The sequence below is a fragment of the Salmo salar genome, chromosome ssa25 (genome assembly GCF_905237065.1).
Source record: "Salmo salar chromosome ssa25, Ssal_v3.1, whole genome shotgun sequence".
NCBI classification, from domain to species: Eukaryota; Metazoa; Chordata; class Actinopteri; order Salmoniformes; family Salmonidae; genus Salmo; species Salmo salar.
In genome coordinates, this window is record NC_059466.1 from 26196340 (window position 1) to 26209409 (window position 13070).

Consider the following 13070-nt stretch of genomic DNA (forward strand, 5'->3'; position numbering starts at 1 on the left):
CATTTAATTTCACAGACATACAAAATCACAGATTTAACCCTTAGCCCATGTCTTACAACTACAATTGTTTCATCCTCTATCCACACAACTTCAATGACCTTACAGCTTGTTGGGCTTTGAGCCAAATATCAGCTGCCCTCTGTCTGAAAACAGACTGACCAATACCCAGGTTTACAGTGGTGACAAGCATGTAGAGAGAGACGACCGTGTGGAAAATATTCAAATTATTGTCAAAGTCTTCAATTTGACATTTCGGAGCTGATGAAATCAGCGACGATCTACAGAGCACAAAGGAAGTATAGAATTCCCTGCAGGATTCCAGTGATGGTGACCCTCATCTGACTGTGCAGGCGGAGAGAGGAGAAGGTGCTGCCGCTCTCTTTCATGACAAAGACATGCCTCCTTTGTGTAATAAAATAAAATAAAAAAGTATTCATCACATGATTCCTAAACAAGAGGTGTACTTACGGGTCCTTCCCAACAATGCAAAGAGAAAGAAAACTGAGAAATAATAGAAAAGTTAAACATAACTATTTAGCAGTCATATGGCTTGGCGGTAGATGATGATGGCCCCAGAAGATGATTATTTTGATGTTCCTCTTCACCCAGATGAAGCGCGGTAGCTGGGCTGGGACAATCTGGGTGTAGTAGAACAAACCTGCCAAACAGAGGTTGAAATGTGTAAGGTCTGTCGTCAGGAATGGACCAAGGCGCCGCTGGAATGTGGATACTCATATTTTTTATAAACTCAATTAAAGCATCCACAGGAAAAACCAATAAACACGACAGCAACAGTTTTGCAGGCTAACAAACGCAGTGCAAAAACAACTACCCAAAACCCCAAGGAAAAACACACTACTATATAGGACTCCCAATCAAAGGCAACTCAACACACCTGCCTTCAATTGGGAGTCCAACATCCAACTCACACATAACACAAAATCTCTGCCATGTCCTGACCAAAACTAATACAATTGCTCCCTCTGCTGATCAGGATGTGACAAAATGCTGGTGGATAAAGTGTACCCCACTATCAGAGAAGCAGCAAAGCAGAGCTCCAACTGTTCAGTGAAGAGGAATCAACACAAACATTTCACTGCAATAAGAGAGACCACGTAAACACTGGTGCAGCAAACCAAGAATCCCAGGAGTATCTTTATAGGATGTTTCAGTCTCTCTCTGCCTCACGGTGGACAGAACAGACAGAAAGCAAAAAACATGTTGGCCAATATGTTGAGAATATTGACTATGGCAAAGGCCAAGATATCCATCTTGATTTAGACAATCTGCATGGAATATGTTCGCAGTGATATCTTCTCTCTCAGCTTCTAGGTGCTCAAATGCTGAACACGTCACCAGTGCCAGGGATTTCAGGGGTGTCTCACTCGGGCAACAAAAGAACAAAGTAAATGTAGCATAAACTATTTACATTGTAACTTTTTATTGGGGCCTGCTGGACTACAACAACAATTCTGAAGGGATCTTGTCCAACTCACAGATTCACTGTTTGAGGTATAGCTATTATGGAGGCACGGTGTATCGTCCTTCATATCGTTATCAGACGATAATGGCTTAAAAATATAATATCATTACTGAATCACCTGGAATGAGTTATCCACCTTTTTAATGTTTATCTGCAAAACTGGTAGATGCCCAACTGAAGGAGTTTATGATGGAAAAACACAAATTAAGTACTGTGTAGCACATGCTGGGATATGGAAAACACCTTAAAATGTACCATAACCTGGTTTGCAACTCAGATAAAGATGGAAAACACAGGGCCATGTCAACAAGTAAACCAAAATGAAATTAAAAATTAATTAACATACTATATTACTCATTTGTAAAATTGAAAATAGGTTATCACATTATAGCTACATTATGGGCCAGATTAAATAAAGTGAACTAACTACCACTTTAAAATATTCATCTCTAACGGACAGCAACGAGTAGCTGATGCAATTTTACATGGTTTTAGTTATAGGGTTTCTGATATTACTTTAATGTCAATCAACTGTATTTCATATTTGCTGTTGTAGTCTCAGTACCATTCATCTCAGACACCCAGAACTAAAATCTTGCGTAATTGCGTCAGATGCTCAATTAAATTCTGGGGCAGACAGGTTAGAAAATTTACTAACGAGACTAGCAAAGTCTCCAGCTCTCTAAAACAAAACTCTCAACCAGTTTCAGGCAAGTCTGCGGCCAAATGTCCCTTTCCCTTTAGAAATTAGAAAGACGCAAGCACCTGTAAAATCATGATTTGTTCAAATCATCAGTGACGAAAAATCTGCACACCTGAATAAAGTTCCTTGTTAGTCGTTCCTTGTCTGTCGACAGATGCTACTACCATTTATGTTACTTGTATATGTCCAAGAGAGATTACAGTACCACAGTGACAGTATCATCCACACAACTTCAATGACCTTGCAGCCTGTTGAGCTTTGAGCCAAATATCAGCTGCCCTCTCTCTGAAAACAGACTGACCGATACCAAGGTTAACAGTGGTGCCAAACATGTAGAGAGAGATGACAGTGTAGTAAGTATTATAGTCGAATTTTATAGAGGAGGGGTAAATGTTGATGAAGATATCTGTCAAGATCCACAGAGCACAAAGGAAGTAGAGAATTCCCTGCAGGATTCCAGTGATGGTGACCCTCATCTGACTGTGCAGGCGGAGAGAGAAGAAGGTGCTGCCGGTCTCTTTCATTCTCTTCATGTGTCTATGCAGGTAGCACACTGTGGCACAGCTCGACCCCACCATCACACACAGACAAAAAAACATGTAGAAAACTTTGGAATAGAAACACACCTTGACAGTGTAAAACAGTCCATCTGTAGAGTCAGAAACAGTGTCGTTTGTTGATGTGTAAGTGATGTTATCGTTTCCTTCGGTAATGGTGACATAATAAATGTCTGATGCCAAGTCAAACAGAAATAAAGCTCTGTCGACAAACAGGCCCCAGTAAATGATGATTTTGATGTTCCTCTTCACCCAGATGAAGAGAGCTCGCTGGGCTGGGACGATCTGGGTGTAGTAGAAGAAATTCAGCCAAACAGAGGTTGACATGCTGGTAAATGCAGCAAACGCTACAAAAGCATCAACATACGTGGACTCTTTGCTTTCAGAGAGTAGCCACAAGCATTCCGACGTGATAAGAGAGACCAGGAAAATTGTGGTGCAGCAAACCAAGAATCCCAGGAGTAACTTCACAGGCTGTTTGAGTCCGTCTCTGCCTCGCGGTGGACAGAAGAGGCAGAAAGCAAAAAACAAGTTTGCCAATATGTTGAAAACAGCCAGAAGCCCGTTGACTACGGTATAAGACAATTCATCCATCGCGATATAGGTTAACGACATTTCTGAAAATCAAGATGTTTATTGTATGTTTACAGGGAGTTATTCTGGGTGCTCAAGTGATAGAAAAGAAACCCTGTCAATATCTGAGGGTATGAGGCACCGACGATGAAAACTAATTCAAATACAACATATTTACATGGTAAATATGTAAAATGGGTCAGCAACAGAAAACAAAAATGACTATATGAATGTAGCACTGTATAAGCTTCCTCAATGGTTAGAAAATAGCTAATTTGCATTTATTGTGGTACAGATGTGTCTTTATGATATAGAGCTGTGGACAGGAATATTCTATGTGTAGTATGAAGAAATCATCCACATGGAAGATGAAAGTAGATAAATCAAATTGCGTTTGTCACATGCGCCGAACACAACATCTGTAGACCTTACAGTGAAATGCTTACTTACATTAACCAACAATGCAGTTTAAAAAAATAAAAAATTGGGGGGGTAGATCAGCTTTAATATTGCGGTTAGATTGTTGCTTAAATCAATGTAATTGTCTGCATAATTTCCAATCCCCCATATATTTTTTGGGTAAAAAGATCTACTATATACATACAGTGCCTTGCATGAGTATTCATCCCCCTTGGCGTTTTTCCTATTTTGTTGCATTACCACCTGTAATTTAAATTGATTTTTTAGGGGGTATTTCATGTAATGGGAAAAAAATGACTTGTTTCATTTAATTATTTTTTTTAATGGAAAAAAGTGGTGCCTGCATATGTATTCACCCCCTTTGCTTTGAAGCCCCTAAGTAAGATCTGGTGCAACCAATTACCTTACGAAGTCACATAATTCATTAAATAAAGTCCACCTGTGTGCAATCTAAGTGTCACATTATCTGTCACATGATCTCAGTATATCACATGGTATGTCACGTGATCTCAGTACCTGTTCTGAAAGGCCCCAGAGTCTGCAATGCCACTAAGCAAGGGGTACCACCAAGCAAGCGGCACCATGAAGACCAAGGAGCTCTCCAAACAGGTCAGGGACAAAGTTGTGGAGAAGTACAGATCAGGGTTGGATTATAAAAAATATCTGAAAACTTTGAACATCTGACAGAGCACCATTAAATCCATTATTAAAAAACGGAAAGAATATGACACCACAACAAACCTGCCAAGAGAGGGGCGCCCACCGAAACTCACGGACCAGGCAAGGAGGGCATTAAATCAGAGGCAACAAAGAGACCAAAGACAACCCTGAAGGAGCTGCAAAGCTCCACAGCGGAGATTGGAGTATCTGTCCATAGGACCACTTTAAGACATACACTCCACATAGCTGGGCTTTACGGAAGAGTTCCCAGCAAAAAAGCCATTGCTTAAAGAAAAAAATAAGCAAACACATTTGGTGTACGCCAAAAGGCATGTGGGGAACTCCCCAAACATATGGAAGAAGGTACTCTGGTCAAATGAGACTAAAATTGAGCTTTTTGGCCATCAAGGAAAACGCTATGTCTGGTGCAAACCCAAACCCAACACCTCACATCACCCCAAGAACACCACCATGCTGTGGGGATGTTTTTCATGGGCAGGGACTGGGACTGGGAAACTGGTCAGAATTTAATGAATGGTGTGTGGAACAGTGTGGAACACTCTTGCCATATATAACCATTAATTTACCATTAACCAATGGATGAGTGGCTGCAGTTACATGTAGTTGGTCTCAAACTTCTATTGTTTCATAACAAATCCAGCTGAGCTATATATGTTTTATTTATTTAACTAGGCAAGTCAGTTAAGAACAAATTCTTATTTACAATGATGGCCTACCCCGGCCAAAACCGGACGACGCTGGGCCAATTGGGACTCCCAATCACAGCTGGTTGTGATACAGCCTGGAATCAAACCAAGGTCTGTAGTGACGCCTCTAGCACTGAGATGCAGTACCTTAGGCTGCTGTGCCAATCGGGAGAAGTACAGTACAAGTATACTGTTTTTTCTTTAAACCTATACACTTGTATAAAGCACTGTACATGAAATATTTAAAATCTACATATATTAACAATAAAAAGTGAAACATTATGAACTGTCTGTCAGTGGCTGTGATGTACCTGTGCCATGGTAGAGCTAAGTCGTTTCAGGTGACTGCAGTAAGTGTGTTGTTCTCATCGTCTCCAGCAGGTGGTGGTAATGTACTGGACAGGGCTGAAGACAGGGCTGAGAATGGGGGTCACTGGACAGAGCTGCAGCTGTCATCTGTGCTGCTGATCGAATCTGCCTTCTCTCTCTCCTCCCAGCGAGGCTCCTGCTGCTCCTCTTCATGACACATTAGAGCCTCATCCTCACACAGCGGGAACACATGACTCTCTCATGGGAGTCGAGGCTGCAGACCAAGGGAGGTAGGAGGAGGGAGATTTATTTTGTATTATTTCACCTTTATTTAACCACGTAAGCTAGTTGAGAACAAGCAAAGCAGAGCAGTGCGACACAAACAACAACAGAGTTACACATGGAATAAACAAGCGTACAGTCAGTAACACAATAGAAAAAAAAGTGTATATACAGTGTGTGCAAAACCACAATTTATCAAATTAACACTGGGGTGATAGATGAGCAGATGGTGATGCACAAATAGCAATACTGGTGTGCAAAAGAGCAGAAAAGTAAATAAAAACAATATGGGGATGAGGTAGGTAGATTGGGTGGGCTATTTACAGATGGGCTATGAACAGCTGCAGCGATCAGTTAGCTGTTCAGATAGCTGATGTTTAAAGTTAGTGAGGGAAATATAAGTCTCCAGCTTCAGTGATTTTGCAATTCGTTACAGTCATTGACAGCAGAGAACTGGAAGGAAAGGCGGCCAAATGAGGTGTTGGTTTTGAGGATGACCAGTGAGATATACCTGCTGGTGCGCGTGCTCCGGGTGGGTGTTGTTATCGTGACCAGTGAGCTGAGATAAGGCGGAGCTTTACCTAGCATAGACTTATAGATGACCTGGAGCCAGTGGGTCTGGCGACGAATATGTAGCGAGGGCCAGCCGACTAGAGCATACAGGTCGCAGTGGTGGGTGGTATAAGGGGCTTTGGTGACAAAACGGATGGTTCTGTGATAACATCCAGTTTACTGAGTATTGGAAGCTATTTTGTAAATTACATCGCCGAAGTCGAGGATCGGTAGGATAGTCAGTTTTACGAGGGTATGTTTGGCGGCGTGAGTGAAGGAGACTTTGTTGCGAAATAGGAAGCCGATTCTAGATTTCATTTTGGATTGGAGATGTTTAATTTGAGTTTGGAAGGAGAGTTTACAGTCTAGCCAGACACCAAGGTATTTGTAGTTGTCCACATATTCTAAGTCAGAACCATCCAGAGTAGTAATGCTAGTCGGGCGGGCGGGTGCGGGCAGCGAACGGGTGAAAAGCATGCATTTGGTTTTACTAGCGTTTAAGAGCAGTTGGAAGCCACGGAAGGAGTGTTGTATGTCATTGAAGCTCGTTTGGAGGTTAGTTAACACAGTGTCCAAAGAAGGGTAATGAGGGTTACATTAGATGAGGATATTACATGTATCACCTTCAGCAAAAATGACATTGAGATGGTATACTTTATTTTCTTCTACGATAAAGGATTTTATTTAAAACCATAATTCACAATAATTCACAAGCTTAAGGTCGTATGACAAGTACAGAATCAGCCATTAACAGGATTCCAGTGAAGTGAGGGTGGTCCCTGTGACTTTCACACCCACACCCACCCCAGGGAGCGTGCAGCCTGTACACTGAATGTGTGGGCACTCTCCGTACCTCCTGACAAGCACCAAGATGACAGACACCACTCCCAGTCTATCATAACCTGACTCTTGACTTCATGAAGCTGTAAAGCACCACTGAGGTAAAACAAATATCCCTGTTCTGCCACCATAGAACCAGTTAAACATTATAGTCTGTCTCTCTCTCTGTAGGAGTCATGTAGGAACAATATTCACATCATTTATCTGCCAATACTAAGATCTGAAACAAAGTCATTTGGTTAAATTCAGCATCTTCTGTGTGGGTTTTGAATGGTAAAAGTAAAGAGATGTAAATGTGCCTGTTAGGGATGTTAATGGTTAACCGTTGATCAATAAGCCGGCAAAAATTATTTTGACCGATCATGCTTATCGGTTTATAAAAGGTCAATTAGCATAATTTAGTGGAATTAAATTGGCGGGTGTGTATTTTCGTTAGTCCGCCATGCATCTCGTTTATCGCACACATACTGCATACTGAGCTTAGTTTGAGTGGAATATCACCTGTCAGGCAGCGAAGTTGGTTGATGCTTGAAGTGAAACCTGTAGGCTAATATAAGCCCAGCCATTGCGCAAAAATTCTTATTACAATTCCAGTGAAAACAGAGTTGGCTAGTCTATTGAACAGAGGAGGATCCTAGCTTTCTATTGATACTATTTTAAAATCAGCATTTCTCTCCTGTTCTACTGGTTTCCATATCAACTTGATTTAGCTGTCCACAAGCTTAAAGCACAATCCTAGTCATATGGTAAAACTTTACTTGACACCTAGCGTCATAACACATTATGACACATTCATAACCATGTCATGTCATAACATCTGAACTTGTCATAACCTGTCATATAGTTATAACACTGTCATGACATATTTAGACCTGTTGTGACATATACTGAACAAAAATATAAACGTAACATGTAAAGTGTTGGTCCCATGTTTCATGAGCTGAAATAAATGATCCCAGAAATGTTCCATACACACAAAAAGCTTATTTCTCTCAAATTGTGTGCACAAATTTGTTTACAACCCTGTTAGTGAGTATTTCTAATTTGCCAAGGTAATCCAGCCACCTGACAGGTGTAGCATATCAAAAAGCTGATTAAACAGCATGATCATTACACAGGTGCACCTTGTGCTAGGGACAATAAAAGGCCACTCTAAAATGTATAGTTTTGTCACAACACGATGCCACAGATATCTCAAGTTTTGAGGGAGCATGCAAATGGCATGCTGACTGCAGGAATGGCCATCAGAGCAGTTGCCAGAGAATTGACGTCGTTTTAGAGAATTTGGCAGTACGTCCAACTGGCCTCTCAACCGCAGAACACTTATAACCGTGCCAGCCCAGGTCCTCAGCTTCTTCACCTTGAGACCAGCCACCCGGACAGCTGATGAAACTGTGGGTTTGCACAACCAAAGAATTTCTGCACCAACTATCAGAAACCGTCTCAGGGAAGCGTATCTGCATGCTCGTCGTCCTCACCAGAGTCTTGACCTGACTGCAGTTCAGCATCGTAACCTACTTCAGTGGGAAAATGCTCACCTTTGAAGTGTGCTCTTCACGGATGAATCCCGGTTTCAACTGTACCAGGCAGATGGCAGGCAGCGTGTTTTGCATCGTCTGGGCGAGCAGTTTGTTGATGTCAACATTGTGAACAGAGTTCCCAATGGTGGCGGTGGGGTTATGGTATGGGCAGGCATAAGCTACAGACAACAAACACAATTACATTATATCAATGGCAATTTGAATGCACAGAGGTACCGTAATGAGATCCTGAGGCCCATTGTTGTGCCATTCATCCACCGCCATCACCTCATGTTTCAGAATGATAACGCAAGGATCTTTACACAAATCCTGGAATCTGAAAATGTCCCAGTTCTTCCATGGTCTGAAAACTCACCAGACATTGAGCATGTTTGGGATCTGTACATAATTCCTGGACAGAGGCTAACGACTGTTTAGTCTAAATGACACTATAATGCCTGGAAATACGATGACATTGCTAAAGTAGTTTAATTTTTAGTAGGAAATAACTTTGCCAGCATTATCATGAAGTCAAATGAACTTTAGACAGATGGCAATGTTGTCATTAGCTAGCGAAGTCAGTCAAAAACGTTAGCTAGCTAAAATCCGGTGACCTCCCCTCAATCTTAGCTAACATTATACTGCATCTAAAGTCAATCTGGCAACATCAAAATGATGGCAAATGGTTTTGATAGTAATTATTTGCCTCCTTTTGAATTGCATTGTATTTACAAGCCACTGTGTTAGAGCTGATTTGGACATATCTGTATAAAAGACAGAACATACAGAGCTCCATGTACGTTTGTGTAAATATATTGAATATGAATGTATATGATGAAATATTAGGTACATACCTTTATGATTTATATTTACCTGATTAAGATGTATTAATTTGTTGTTCATTTTTGCCCCCCCTTGCCCATTCATTGTACTGTGGTAAGTGTGTTAGGATAAAAGGCAGGAAGTTGGGCCTTGGGGGACGAGTCCTAGCTAGACGCGGAGCGGTATTGTCTTTTGACCATACAGACAGGTCATATATATTTTCCATGTCAATTAATCTATGCTTTAAGTTGATTGGAGAATCATTTGTTAGATATATGAATAAACCTTTTTGTTGCACCATATCCCTGGATCTCATTGAATGTTTTGGCCGTTTGGAAACCTTGAATGTGGACTGTATGCCTACGAAACAAACCCACTTTCAGGCTAGGGTAGTGGCTATGGTCAAGAGGAAAGGAAGCCACTACAATCAAGTCAAAAGATTCCGTGAAGGATTACTATCGGAAGGAAAGCTCCGGTTCGGACACACGCTGGATATTGTTCTATTTGTCATTGCATGCGGACCATATGGACAGCCCGCTTGGAAGGACTTAAACTCCTAGAATTCGCCAGCTGTGAGTAACCACTGCGAATGAATGAGCTGCCCTGTTCAATGCGAACGCTTCATCATGCATATTATGGAAGTGCAAATGTTCTTATAATTGGAACGTTTGATAATCTTGGGAATGGAATTCAAAACACAGCGCTCTGAAAACAATTAAGAAGTTTAAGTTTGGGAAACACTGAGATCCTATGCACAATGTAGCCTAATCATGTCCAATATTTGCCCTAACGTGGAAATGCAATTCATCAACAGAACGCAACTAAAGGATCTAAAAAATACTGTGTGTTTAAACTTCATTAAAGGGGACAACACTTATAACGGGATGAAATGTTTAAAACGCATCTAAAATGCAGAACTTGCACATGTTCAATTCAAAATGGGTCAATATGCTGAAATGGATGACTGTGTTTTAAAGCATTAAAGAAGGTCTAAAGGGGCATTGCGTTTAACAATCAAACCAACAACTGTGTCATTGTAAATTGAGTGAACTAAAAGTGAATGATGGCGGATGAAATCCCAAATAAGACGCCACTGGAGAGGGCAGAGGAGCATTTCAATTCACTCTATGCAGCCCTGAGAGGCAAACTTGGAGTGTGTACACGCAAAATGAATGAAATGAAAGACCTTCTTGTTGATGGAGGAAACATTGAAACTGTGAATGAGGGTCTTGAAGCATTTGATGCTGTTCTCAATGACTAAGAATGCTCATGAATCTGTGCTAGAGCTAGTCACAGAAGAGGAACAGGAAAATGAGACCAGTAACTATTATCACCCAAGAACGAGGACTTATGAACATTTCCTGAGAGGTGGAAATATGGAAAAAAGCAAAAGTTGAGCCACAAACGCTCATTGAACCACACGACAGCATTTCCAATGTGTCAAAAACATCAAGTAAAACAAAGTATTCTAAGACGGCTTCCTCAGTGTCCTCTTCACGCCTAAAAGCTGAGGCAGAACGAGCAGCTCTACTAGCTCGCCAAGCATCATTACAGGACACGCATGCATTGGAACTGGAGAAAGCTCAATTGGAACAACAGAAAGCTCGACTGAATTTTAGGATGGAAAAAATGGCATTGGAAACAGACATAGCAGCATATAATGCCAGACTGAAGGTCCTGGAGAGTGTTGAGTCAACTTCTCAATCCCATGCTGTGGCAGCCCACTTACTAAGCCAAGAAGATGGAATGAACTTTTATTTTGAGAACCAGGAACCTGAGGTCTATGAGGAACCTGAACCATCACCTGTTGAGTTTGCTGCATTAGTTGCAGTTCCAAAGACCCCATTACAAAAGGGTTTTACAACAACCGACAACAATGCCATCAAATTCTATTCAGAAAACAGTCATAAACCACACCCTTCAGCAGCCAACAGCAAGGTCTAGCAATCAACACAGAATCAACACTGCGGGTATCAGCCATAATACAAGCCATGATAACCTCTCTACTGTCATGCAAAGGCAGAATGAAATTGCTGACCTCCTTGTACTACAGCACAAACAGGCCACACTCCCTGTTAGGGAGATACCTATGTTTGATGGTGATCCTCTAAACTTTAGGCCATTCATGCGTGCATTTGAGCATGGTATATAAGATAAGACAAGCAGTCACCAGGATAAGCTCTATTACCTGGAACAGTACAGCTCTGGTCAGCCCAAGGATCTGGACCGTAGTTGTCTGCATATGGAAGCCAGAAGAGGCTATGCAGAGGCTAAGAGGTTGTTAAATGAACACTTTGGCAATGAAATCAAAGTCACCACTGCTTACATGGAAAAAGTCTGGAACTGGACAAACATCAAACCGGATGATGGAAAGGGACTGGGTGGCTATGCACTCCAAGAGGTGTCTGTAATGCTATGCAAGACCTACAGAACATGGAAGAGCTTAATCTTCCCTCCAACATAAAGTTGATCATGTCAAAACGTCCCTACAAACTAAGGGAAAAATGGAGGTCTACAGCATGTGATATTTTAGAGAGAAACCACCTGAGGGACCAGTTCAGTGACCTTGTGACGTTCATGGAAAAACAGCTAAAATATTGCAGGATCCGTTGTATGGAGATATTCAAGAAAAAGTTTTTAAAAACCAAAACATCAGCTGACTTTAAACAGCAGTTCAAGTCTAAGAGTAGGGGAAACAGCTTTGCCACTGCAGATTGCGGCTCTGAAAAACCTCTAAAAGAACAAACATTCAAAGTAAAGAGACCAGGCACCTACCCTTCTGATGCTCCCAGTATCTCATGTGTATTTTGTGCTGGTGAGCATTTATTGGTTGACTGCCAACAAGTGAAGGCACAGCCACACGAATCCAAGGTTGAGTTTCTGAGATCAAAAGGCCTTTGTTTTGGCTGTTTGATGAGAGGACACTTAAGCAAAGAATGTAAAAGAAGGATGACCTGTCAGAGCTGTCAAAGAAAGCACCCCACTATCCTGCACATTCAAGGAAGAGAGAGATTTTGATCTCAAAAGGCAGATATGAGTGGTGTAGCAGTAAAGCGGGAGGAGACTGTCAGCCAGGGGCGGAAATCCCGGGGGGGACGGGGGGGACACGACCCCCCCCCCATCCTGGGAAAAATATGATTTGTCCGCCCCAATATATCACTGAAACATAACTATGTAATTTAAATAATATTAATAATACGCAATGAAAGCAATAGTGCTGATTATAGACACTTAATAGCGCGTTTTTAAGTTTCAAAAGATTGCGACCCCCCCCGCCCTTTGCCTCACAATGGCTTGATCCACTGCCAGTTCCTTAGCTTGCTACGTAACTACCGTGAGGTTCATCCAGTCAATCGCGCACACACACACTAGCTGAATATGCAGAGCTAGCGCGCAAATATTAACTATTAAGCTAGCTAGTACCTATTCCATTTATGTGGCGTCGTCAAAGATGGAATCAGCATGCAGATGATGTAAGTTAGTGCTTCAAAGTCCCTGTGATAAGGTTAGCGATAAACTGAAGTCCAAACTGAACAGAACTACACTCTGCTCTACCATTGTCTTAAATATATTTAATAGTCTCATTGCAGAAGCTAAATTGTCGCAAGGGAACTTTTATTTATTTATTTTATTTCACCTTTA

General features: G+C 41.5%; 1 protein-coding gene across 1 annotated transcript; it reads right to left on the bottom strand.

Annotated features, from left to right (window-relative positions):
* Positions 1 to 868: 868 nt before the first annotated feature.
* On the bottom strand, positions 869 to 3440 carry tas2r201.1 (taste receptor, type 2, member 201, tandem duplicate 1). The gene has a single exon (XM_014173637.2). It carries the CDS (start codon positions 3356 to 3358, stop codon positions 2405 to 2407), a length of 954 nt encoding a protein of 317 aa, XP_014029112.2. The 5' UTR covers positions 3359 to 3440; the 3' UTR covers positions 869 to 2404.
* Between the last annotated feature and the right edge of the window lie 9630 nt (positions 3441 to 13070).

What these genes read in the sequence shown, in the direction of transcription:
- tas2r201.1 (XM_014173637.2), bottom strand. Translation starts at nt 3,358, where the DNA reads ATGTCGTTAACCTATATCGCGATGGATGAATTGTCTTATACCGTAGTC.